General features: G+C 39.4%; 1 protein-coding gene across 3 annotated transcripts in view; it reads left to right on the top strand.

Moving 5' to 3' along the window:
• The window catches only part of fbxo38 (F-box protein 38), a 95,240-nt gene that overhangs the window by 67,162 nt on the left and 16,007 nt on the right, over window positions 1-12,071 (top strand). For all 3 annotated transcript variants that reach the window (XM_046849017.1, XM_046849015.1, XM_046849016.1), the window contains 4 exons: window positions 1,630-1,730; window positions 1,810-1,912; window positions 2,021-2,187; window positions 3,151-3,296. In XM_046849017.1, the coding sequence (XP_046704973.1) occupies window positions 1,630-1,730; window positions 1,810-1,912; window positions 2,021-2,187; window positions 3,151-3,296 (517 nt within the window). The remainder of the gene's footprint in view (window positions 1-1,629; window positions 1,731-1,809; window positions 1,913-2,020; window positions 2,188-3,150; window positions 3,297-12,071) is intronic.

Raw genomic sequence — 12,071 nt, 5'->3', positions numbered from 1 at the left:
CTTTTTCCGGTATATCTCTCATTTCATAATTTCTTTATGAATTCTAATTAAAAACATCATGTTTTCCTTGGCTAATCTGTTTAATGTGTTATTGTTAGCACACCAGTGGTTTTATTTCTATATTAACACATTTCAAATTGACAATGCTTAATTTTTAGCAGTAAACGCATTCATCACAGCTGAAAAAGTAGACGGAGCTGTTCATTGTTTTTATAATTAAACAGTTCCCACCTGAGCAGCAAGGAACCAGTGTCATTACATGTTCCAATATTGTTTTATGATTTTAAAAGTAATGGTGTTATATATTTGTTAAATATTACAAGCACTCTTACCAGTGAGGATTGTTATGGTTCAGAGGGCATGACATAAAGGCAGTGCCTTGATCAGTCATGTTCTCTTTTGGGATCCAACTCAGTGAGTTATTGCTGAGAAACGGACTTCTGAGTAAGAGCGGAGAGCACAACATTAGGCTGAATTGACTAATTGAATGCAAACGTATCAGTAAATTGTCTAACCATGGTGGACCAACACCTATAGTCCCTGTGTCGCCAACTTTTGGGAAGAGGCAGGCATGTGGCAAGCATTGGTTCAGGGAACTGGATTTGGGGGAATTGGCCTATGGTTCTATGGTGCAGAAATTGGGGATTGCAGAGCAAAACATTTCCCTTTTTTTTTTTTTTTTTTTTTGTTTTGTATTTTTAAATCTGTATTCCTCTGTAGAACAGAAAGATGGTGTCAAGTGGCCTGCATTGTGGTGCAGGACCATTCTATTATTCTTTCTGGGAGTCAGGTGATAAACTGCTGTAGTAATACAGTCAACTACTCCTTGGTGCCATGGACCTCTACCATTAGCCGTCTTCTATATGTGTCTTAGATCTGTTGGGTAAATGCAGTTGGGAAACCGGTTGCATTACATGTGAGCAGAAGCTTTGATGGTCCTGTTCGGGGTGAGCTGACTCAGCTGATTGCATTATTGCTTGCTTTAGGTTTGCGGTCTCCAGCAGGTAAATTACAGTTTTTGGCCTTAAAGTTTTGTGTCATCGTATAGCATTCTACTAAGAGGGTGGTAGCTTAGAGGTTAAGGCATATGACTTAAGGTTGTGAGTTCATTCCCAGCCACACTAAGCTGCCTCTGTTTGGCCCTTAACCCATACCTGCTCAGTTTTATGAATAAGGAATAAGGTAAATACAAGTCTCTCTGGATTAAGGTGTCTGCCAAATGCTATTAATGTAAATGCAATACATTTTGGAGGGCACTGTATATAAATGGAATGATTTAAAGAAATGGTTTACTATAGTTTACTACTATATATATGTGTGTTTGCAATAAAGTAACTGTTTACTGGTTTTTAAAGATGGAGAAGGAAACTCCAGATTTAAAATGATCAAATTTAATACAAATTTATTCAAATAGAAAATGTGCTTGTCTAATAGCAAATACTTTATTTTCCAATAAGCCAAAATCAATAACTATAAAGGTGAGAGTTTTGCCAGACACATACAGTAATTATTTACTAAGATTCTAAATAAAAAATCATGCCACAATTAAAAAAATTCATTTGACTATAAAAGAAAATGACAATAAATTAATATATAACTTTTATATTCACTTCTTCCCCATCCCTGTAGGGCTCTCAAAGGCTATGCCACGGATTGCAGTGAAAAGAAAACACACTGCAGACAAATCAACCAGCACCAGTGACCCAGTCACTGAGGATGACCACATACAGGTGGGCTGCCTGAAATTCTAAATATAACAATTTATTGTACTAGAATAAATGTTGTAGTTTATTGTGCTGTTTCTTTTAGGTGCTCACATTAAAATCCAAAAATCTAGTGGGAATCACACTCACAAACTGTGGCATCACAGACCTAGTCATAAAGGACTGCCCTAAAATGATGTTTGTTCATGGTAAGTTAGTTAAATGTGCATAAATCATCTTGGATCCTTCAAATACTGATGTCTATAATTAGTTCTGTCAACTCTGCTGACTGTATCTTCTTACTTTGATTTGCCTAGCTACTCGCTGCAGGGTGATGAAATACCTACAGGTGCACAATACTTCAATAGTGAACCGCTTTGATTATGCCCAATGCAAAAAGCTGGACATAGAACAGGTCTTGGATCAGGTGCTGCGCATACCCGCTGAAAGAAATCGCATTGTTTATTTACGTCCCATGAAACAGGTCAGGCTCTACTGCATTAAATAAAGATGCTGTTAGATTTAATCAAAAGTTTTTATGATGTATGTGATACCAACAGCTGTTAATGACAGATTTATTTTGTGAATGAAATAACTTATACTTTTATTAAAAGCCTCTATAGTCCTATAATGATTTATTTCCATGTTCGCAGAGCCTGTCAAAGGTTTTGAAATAGCAAGTTTAGGGTTAAGGTAATTTAGTCGCAGGAAAATGTTCTTTGTCCAAAGAAATTAATGTACAGACATTAAACTTCATTTTAATAGAAAAATGCTCTCTTATCATGAATAACCGTTTTACTCACACTTAGTATCTGGTTAGTTTTTCCTTTTAACTAAAATACTTTGCTCTGACTCTTGTAAAAGTTGCCAATGGAGTTCTTCACTAGTTGGAAATTTCTTTCTGACCTTGTGAACCAGTTCATCCTAGAGCAGTTTAATAAGATTTATTTTCAGTGACTGGGCAGGTCATTCCATGATAGATAACATTCTAACTCACTTTAAATAACAATTGATGGTACAATGGCTTCTGGTCATTGTCTTCTTGTCTTCTTGTATGGTGAAAGGTTACAATTAGCCACAGTAAAGATAGAATTGCATGGCTTTGAAGAATGAAATGGTAGTCATGTTGGTTCACTATTCCTTCAACCAAGTCTCCAGCCTTCCCTACTACAAAACAGCCCCTACTGTATTTGTGGGGAAGCCTGGTAATTCCACCAATCCTATTCTCTGTCCTGCATTAGTTATTCTGTTCCAAATAATTTTGACTACATGTAGAACTTTTTCCTTAAGACATTCACTGTCCACTTTATGACTGTTTTTCCTTTTTATTTAGTTTGTTGCATAAAAAAGACTAGTTGTTTCAAATCATTTGGTATTGTAAACTAGTGATGTGTTACATCTGTTAATTTTGATATGGGCTTATTCAGAGATAACTTCTACTTTTTAGATTGACTCATTGGCCCTGGAGAAAATGTTGTTTAGTGGTCCTTACCCATACCACATCGCCGTTATCCATGAGTTCAGTAACCCACCCAATGTCAGGAACAAAGTGAGGGTACGGAGCTGGATGGACACTGTTGCAAACATCAGTCAGTATGTACACCTGTTCACATTTTATGCCACTATAGACATGGCAAGTTTTTTTTTTTTGTTTTTTTTTTATAATTCTCTTTTTTTTTTTGTTTATGACAAAAAAAATTGTTATACTGATTCTTTGGATCCTGTAATTAATTACTGTGCTAAAACGATGTTTGTTCATGGTAAGTTAAATATCCATAAATTGTATTGTTTTTCCAAACCTGTTGACTGGTATTTTCCCCTTTGATTTTAACCACACAAGGTGAGCAGGCACTACATCTTCTATTTCGCTTTTACTCAAATATTTTTTTCTTAAACCATGTAAAAACAAAAAACATGACTGTAGCAGACTAACTAGCTCCAGGTGGAAGAAATAGGTGACAGGTGATGGTTTACCAACCCTGACGCTTTCCATTCCTCGTATCATGCCAGGGTGTTCGTGCTCCCGCACAGACACACACACACACACACACACACACACACACACACACACACACACACACACACACTCTCTCTCTCTCTCTCTCTCTCTCTCTCACACACTTGTGGTCATGCATCCACTCGCAGTTCTTCACACCTTCACTCGACATCACCTGGTTTCCCATACATATTGTCCCATGCACTCAGCTCTGCTTATTGTGTCTCTCCTCCGCAGCTCTTTTCTCTGTTATTTTAATCAGCATAGCCACACACTGAAACAGGGTGCATTGTTTAGTCTCATAAGCTCCAAATGTGCTTCTTGATACTTTCTTCGGGCTCCACCCTCCATTCGCGAACTGCTGCTTGTCCACACACCTACACCTGAGCTTGTCCACATGCACGCTGCCACAGTGACACTTTGTGCTACTCCCCCACACAGGGAAATGTGAAAAGCCATTTCTTTATAAGGACTTAATAAGTCTTAAGCTACGATGTTAGTATCATTAGCTTTGTTATATATCACAGCAATTGTAGTGATAAGCCATCATAGCAAAGCTGTTTGCACCAATTGCAGCCCAAGGCCACCTTTATAATTTCTATGTGGCACTATCCATAATATTTCTTGAGGCTTTTGATTTTGGAAGAACCCAAGAAATTTGTTAAATGTTAAATGTATTAAACCTAATCTATGTAGAATAAAATTATCCAGTTGCACTTCAATTACCATTCCTGGTGCAGTTAGTGTTGACATTTACTTAACTGGACAAACTAATGTAATTATAAGTATTACGATTTTTGCATACATTGATGCAAATCCTTTGCAAGTTAAAAGCATGTTCATTTATGTTAAGGTCAGATCAATAACTACATTTAAGCCTTTTAAGTACATCGTATTTATTTGAATTTAAAAGCTCTTGGGTTTCTTTTTTAATTGTACTTTTAGGTCATTATCTTTGTTTTTTACTTCAGAATTTATCATTAATAAATACCAGTGGCACAGCTCCATTGGTAACTTTATCTGGAGCTTATACAATATTTTGTCTCAGTGCAAAATATTGTCCCGCCACAGTGATAAGCTGTTGTACAGGGTAATCACGGTTGGTACAAACAACCTCCTTCAACTTTTTTTCAACAGCAGAAATTGAGTCTTTTACCCAATTGAGCCTTGCTGTTTGACTAGAATCAGTATATCAGAATAGAATGCTATTTATTGTCTATTGTCCAGAATGACTGTGACTTATTGAGTGTTCTTTTTCCACCACCACTACCTCAGATTACCTTCCTGCAGTATACAAGCATGGTTCTTTGCGGTGCTACATTGTAGTTCAACAAGCTTTCAGACAGGCAGGTTTACAGTGACATAAACTTGGATTTATTAAAGTTTTTGTTGCTTCTTCTCATACAGACACACACCTAGACCCATATTTAAATAAAAAAAATTATAATTTAAGATACATGTAAGCAGTTTCCGATGCAGTGCGGTTGAATTTACATTTGATTCAACACAGTGAGATTCATTGCAATGCAAAAGGAAAATAATTATGCTATGCAATTTGATATGGTATCTATAGTTTGCTTTGATTTCTTAGGTTCAGACAGACATCAGAAATTTACTTGCCAGAAATTTGCCATCTGATTTCTAGCGCATGATTTTCTAACCCATTTCACAAACAGGCCTTTGTAGTGCAGAAAGAAAAAACATTAAATAAAATCAGTTGCTTCAGTCCTGTCTCCAGGAAGATGCAACTCTACCCCTGCCATGTATATATAATATAGATTAACACGGCAGGGAAAATAAGTATTTGACACATCAGCATTTTTATCAGTAAGGATTTTATGATTAGTCTTTATGATAAATGATAAAATATTATTTTCCTGCCGTGTTAATCTATATTATATATACATATACACAGCAGGGAAAATAAGTATTTGACACATCAGCATTTTTATCAGTAAGGGGATTTCTAAGTGGTCTACACAAAATTTCCACCAGATGTAGCCATCAAGCCAAATATTGAATTCATACAAAGAAATCAGAACATTTTAAATATACAAGTTGAGTCATAATAAATAAAGTGAAATGACACAGGGAATAAGTATTGAACACACTTTATTTAATACTTTGTAGAAAAGCCTTTGGTGATTACAGCTTCTAGACGCCTCTTGTATGGAGAGACCAGTCGTCTGCATTGCTCAGGAGTGATTCTGGCCCATTCTTCCACACAAATGGTCTTTAAATCTTGAAGGTTCCTTGGGCCTCTTTTATGAATTTTGATCTTCAGTTCTCTCCATAGATTTTCTATGGGATTTAGGTCAGGTGATTGACTGGGCCATTCAAGCAACTTGATTACCCCTAACCCTAACCCTCTTTTTATTTTCAGTTTTCTGGTAGATGGCAGCAGACTTTCATCTAGAATGTCTTGTACATTTCATCATTCATTCTGCCTTCAATAGTATGAAGTCTGCCAGTACCCCTTGCTGAAAAGCAGCCCCAAACCATGATGCTTCCCCCCCAAACTTAACTGTTGGTATGGTGCCATTTCTTCTCCAAACATGGTGTGTAGAATGACTGCCAAAAAGTTCAATTTTGCTTTCATCTGATCATACTATAGTCTCCCAATAATCCACCGGCTTCTCCAAATGCTCTTTCGCAAACTTTAACCGATCCTCAACATGCTTTTTGTTCAGCAATGAAGTCTTGCGTGGTGAGCGTGCACGGATGCCATGGCGGTTTAGTGCATTGCTTGAAGTTTTCTTTGAAACAACAGTACCTGCTGATGCAAGGTCTTCCTGAAGTTCTGCCCGAGTTGTTCTTGGCTCTTGGCGGACTCTCCTGATTATTCTTTGGACTCCTCGGACAGGGATCTTACGTGGAGCACCTGATCTTGGCCGGTGAACTGATGCTCTTTCCATTTCCAGATAATGGCCCCCACAGTGCTCACAGGAACATTCAGCATTCTGGAAATGCGCCTATAACCATTCCCATCAAAATGCTTTTCAACGATAAGATTACGAAGATCCTGAGAGAGTTCTTTGCTTTTACCCATCATGAAGTCTTTCCTGTGTGCCTCCTGGGTAATAAGTAGCCTTTATAGGCCATCAATTAGGACTAAAGCAGCTAATATCAGTTAGTACTGGGGCAGGGTTTCTCTCTCAATACTGACAGATTTCAGGTGATCTCCTGGCTTTCTATGCCATTTTGCACCTTGTTATCTCCATATGTTTAATACTTATTCCCTGTGTCATTTCACTTTATTTATTATGACTCAAATTGTATACATAAATGTTCAGATTACTTTGTATGAATTCAATATTTGGCTTGATGGCTACATCTGGTGGAAATTTTGTTTCAATAGCCCATTTAGAAATACCCTTACTGATAAAAATGCTGATGTGTCAAATACTTATTTTATATATACTGTGTGTGTGTATGTGTATATATGTATATATGTATATATATATATATATATATATATATATATATATATATATATATATATATATATATAGATAGTGTCTTCTTCTTCTTCTTCTTCGGCTGCTCCCATTAGGGGTCGCCACAGCGGATCATCCGTCTCCATACCACCCTGTCCTCTACATCTGCCTCTTTCACACCAACTACCTGCATGTCTTCCCTCACCACATCCATGAACCTCCTCCTTGGCCTTTCTCTTTTCCTCCTACCTGGTGGCTCCATCTTCAGCATTCTTCTACCAATATAATTCATGTCTCTTCTCTGCACATGTCCAAACCATCTCAATCTCGCCTCCTCACCTTGTCACCAAAACATCCTACATGTGCTGTCCCTCTAATAAACTCATTTCTAATCTTGTCCATCCTCGTCACTCCCAACGAAAACCTTAACATCTTCAGCTCTGCTACCTCCAGCTCTGCCTCCTGCCTTTTACTCAATGCCACTGTCTCTAATCCATACAACATCGCAGGTCTCACCACAGTCCTATAAACTTTCCCTTTCATTCTTGCAGATACCCTACTATCACAAATCACTCCTGTCACTCTTCTCCACCCACTCCACCCTGCCTGCACTCTTTTCTTTACTTCTAACACACTCTCCATTACTTTGCACTGTTGACCCCAGGTACCTGAACTCCTCCACCTTCTCCACCTCTTCTCCCTGCAACTGCATCACTCCACCCACTGCCCTCTCTCATTCACACATGTACTCTGTCTTACTCCTACTGACTTTCATTCCCCTTCTCTCCAGCGCATATCTCCACCTCTCCAGGCTCTTCTCAACCTGCTCTCTACTCTCACCACAAATCACAATATCATCTGCAAACATCATAGTCCAGGGAGACTCCTGTCTGACCTCGTCCGTCAACCTGTCCATCACCACTGCAAACAGGAAAGGGCTCAGGGCCGATCCTTGATGCAGTCCAACCTTCACTCTGAACCAGTCTGTCGTACCTACTGCACACTTCACTGCCGTCACACTGTCCTCATACATGTCCTGCACCACCCTTACATACTTCTCTGACACACCTGACTTCCTCATACAATACCACAACTCCTCTCTTGGCACTCTGTCATACGCTTTCTCTAAATCCACAAATACACAATGCAATTCCTTCTGTTTTTTTCTTCAAAAAATTCTTCAATTCCCTCGGCATGAAACCATACTGTTGCTCACAGATGGTCACCTCTTCTCTCAGCCTGGCTTCCACTACTCTTTCCCATAACTTCATGGTGTGACTGATCAACTTAATTCCCCTGTAGTTACTGCAGGTCTGCACATCTCCCTTATGCTTAAAGATCGGTACCAGCACACTCCTTCTCCATTCCTCAGGCATCCTCTCCCCTTCCAGAATCCTGTTAAACAATCTGGTTAAAAACTCCACTGCCATCTCTCCTAAACATCTCCACGCCTCTACCGGTATGTCATCTGGTCCAACCGACTTTCCATTCTTCATCCTCTAAATCGCTGCTCTCACTTCCTCCTTACTAATCCTATCTACATCCTGCTTCACCAACTCCACATCCTCCAACCTTCTCTCTGTGATTTTCCTCATTCATCAGCTGCTCAAAATACTCCCTCCACCTTCTCAACACACTCTCCTCACTAGTCAACACATTTCCTCTCCATCCTTTATTGCTCTAACTTGCAGTACATCCTTCCCAGCTCGGTCCCTCTGCCTGGCCAATCGGTATAACTCCTTTTCTCCTTAGTGTCCAACCTCTTATACAGCTCCTCATATGCCTTTTCCTTGGCTTTCGCCACATCCCTTTTACCTGCTGCCGCATCTCCTTGTACTCCTGCCTACTTTTCTCATCACTCTGTCGATCCCACTTCTGTTTTGCCAACCTCTTTCCCTAATGCTCTCCTGCACTTCCTCATTCCACCACCACGTCTCCTTGTCTTGCTTTCTATTTCCAGATGTCACACCAAGTACTTTTCTAGCTGCCTCCTCATCACTCCTGCAGTAGTTCCCCAATCATCCGGCACCTCTTCACCACCACCGAGCCCCTGTCTGTCCTCTTCCCTGAACCTCACACTACACTCTTCCTCCTTCAGTTTCCACCATCTTATTCTTCTTTCAATCCTTACATTCCTCCTCTTCTTCTTCGCCTCCAAAACCATCCTACAGACCACCATCCGATGCTGTCTAGCTACACTGTCCCCGCCAACAGTCTCCAATCTCCTTCAGGTTGCATCTCCTGCATAGCACATAGTCCACCTGTGTGCACCTTCCTCCACTCTATCGTCACCCTATGATCCTCCTTCTTCTTAAAATACGTGTTCACCACTGCCATTTCCATCCTTTCAGCAAAATCTACCACCATCTGCCCTTCCACATTCCTCTCCTTAAAACCATACCTACCCATCACCTCCTCATCACCTCTGTTCCTTCACCTACATGCCCATTAAAGTCTGCCCCAATCACCAATCGTTCTTTCCTAGGTACACCATCTACCACTTCATCTAATTCACTCCAGAATCTTTCCTTTTCCTCCATCTCACAGCCAACTTGTGGAGCATAGGCACTGATGACATTTATCATCATCCTTCAACTTCCACCTTCACGATCATCACCCTATCAGAAACTCTCTTCACCTCCACTACACTCTTACTGTACTCTTCCTTCAGAATCACCCCTACACCATTTCTCTTCCCATCCACACCATGATAAAACAGTTTAAATCCACCTCCAATGTTCCTGGCCTTACTCCCTTTCCACTTGGTCTCCTGAACACACAGCATATCTACCTTTCTCCTCTCCATCATATCAGCTATCTCTCCCTTTACCCGTCATAGTACCAACATTTAAAGTACCAACCCGAACCTCTACTCTCCTACACTGCTCCTTTTCCTGCCGTCTCTGTAGGCGTCTTCCTCCTCTCCTTCTCCTCCTTGACCAACAGTAGCCCAATTTCTACCGGTACCCTGTCGGCTAACGATACCTGTGGCGGTCGTTGTTAACCCGGCCTCGACCGATCCGGTATGAAATTCTCTTTTGTGATCCGCATATTTGATTTGGCACATGTTTTACGCTGGATGCCCTTCCTAACGCAACCCTCCCCATTTACCCGGGCTTGGGACCGGCACTAAGAGTGCACTGGCTTGTGCCCCCCTAATGGCTGGGTTCTATCTATCTATCTATCTATCTATCTATCTATCTATATATATATATATATATATATATATATATATATATATATATATATATATATATATACATAGTGTATTTAATTTAATTGTTTTTTATTTGTATAGCGCTTTTAACAATTGTCTCAAAGCAGCTTTACACAGATAATGTGGTAATAAAAAATGAGTGTAAGTATAAGTTTAACCTTGAGAATATGAATATATATATATAATTTAAATTAGTTTGATGATCTGAAACATTAAAGAATAACAAACATGCAAAAAGAAATCAGGAAGGGGGCAAACACTTTTTCACACCACTGTGTGTGTGTGTCTTAGTTTTTTACATGTTTGTTACTCTTTAATGTTGCAGATCATTAAACTAATTTGAATATTAGTAAAAGATAATACAAGTGAACACAACATGCAGTTTTTATTTTTTTATTTTTTTTTATATTATTTTTATTGAGAGGGGAACAGAGGAAAGCACAATAACAAACAACAATAACATTAGGCGACAGATAATCAACAGTATTTTCCACATTTCCTGTCCCACCCCCTTTTTTTTTTCTTCCCCCCTACAATTTTTTTAACAACTCCAATCCCAAAAAAAAAAAAACCACAGTTATGACATTACAAACAATGAGGAAATACTGAACAACATTGTTAGCCCATTGCACCTGACGGCATTACCTGTTACAATGCGCACAAGCCTTCCAACTCAGTTTGGGGGAAGAGCTGCACCCTTTCCAAAATATGAGATCATTGGAGTCCATACTAAATAGAAAGGTTTGGTGGATCCTCTAAGAGAGTATTTAATTTTTTCCAATTTCAAAAATAGCATCAAATCTTTAAGCCAGAGTGAGACTAAAGGTGGTTTACTTGATTTCCAATCAAGTAATATTCTTCTCAGAGCCAGAAGACATGCAAAAGCACAAGCATCCTGACACTTCCTGGGCATGACTGTACCTTGCTCAGGTACTCCAAAAATTGCCATTTCAAAACTAGGCTTAATATCCCTAATATACGCCTCAGACAAGATTTTAAATATAGTTGTCCAGTAATCAAACAGTCTGGGGCAAGTCCAAAACATATGGGCCAAATCTGCCCCAGCAGACCGACAACGCTCACACGCGTCAGTTACATTGGTGTATATTTTGGACAGCTTAACCTTGCTGTAATGGAGTCTGTGAAGGACCTTGAACTGAATCAAGCCTAAACGAGTGCAGGAGGTTATCCCATTCACCCTGAATAATGCATTTTTCCAGGTTTCCTCTGATATGTCCACTCCCAAATCCCTTGTCCATTTCGCATGGATTTTGTTCAGATCTATATTTTTTACTGACATTAAAGTGTCATACACATTGGAAATTACTCCCCTCAAGTGTATTGAAATATTTAGAACTGCATCCATTCCCGCACTAGGAGGAACGGAGGATATGTGGGACAGTGGCTTTGGATTAGATGACGAACTTGAAAATATCTAAACAAGTGTGATCCTGGCAGACTGTATTTTCAAGAAAGAGTTGAGAACGAGGCAAAAACATTATCTATAAAAAGATCACTAAATCTGACAAGACCCGAACGTTGCCACTGACTGAAAACTGAGTCCAGTTGACCCGGGAGGAATAGGTGGTTCTTGCATATAGGGCCAGCTATGGAGAAGTCTCTAAAACCAAAACACTGTCTGAATTGAAACCAGATTCTGAGGGTATTTGCTACAACTGGGCATTGCGTATATGATGAAATATGAAGGGGCATTTTGG

The sequence above is a fragment of the Silurus meridionalis genome, chromosome 5 (genome assembly GCF_014805685.1).
Source record: "Silurus meridionalis isolate SWU-2019-XX chromosome 5, ASM1480568v1, whole genome shotgun sequence".
Taxonomy (NCBI): Eukaryota; Metazoa; Chordata; class Actinopteri; order Siluriformes; family Siluridae; genus Silurus; species Silurus meridionalis.
This window is presented reverse-complemented; position numbering and strand designations above follow the sequence as displayed.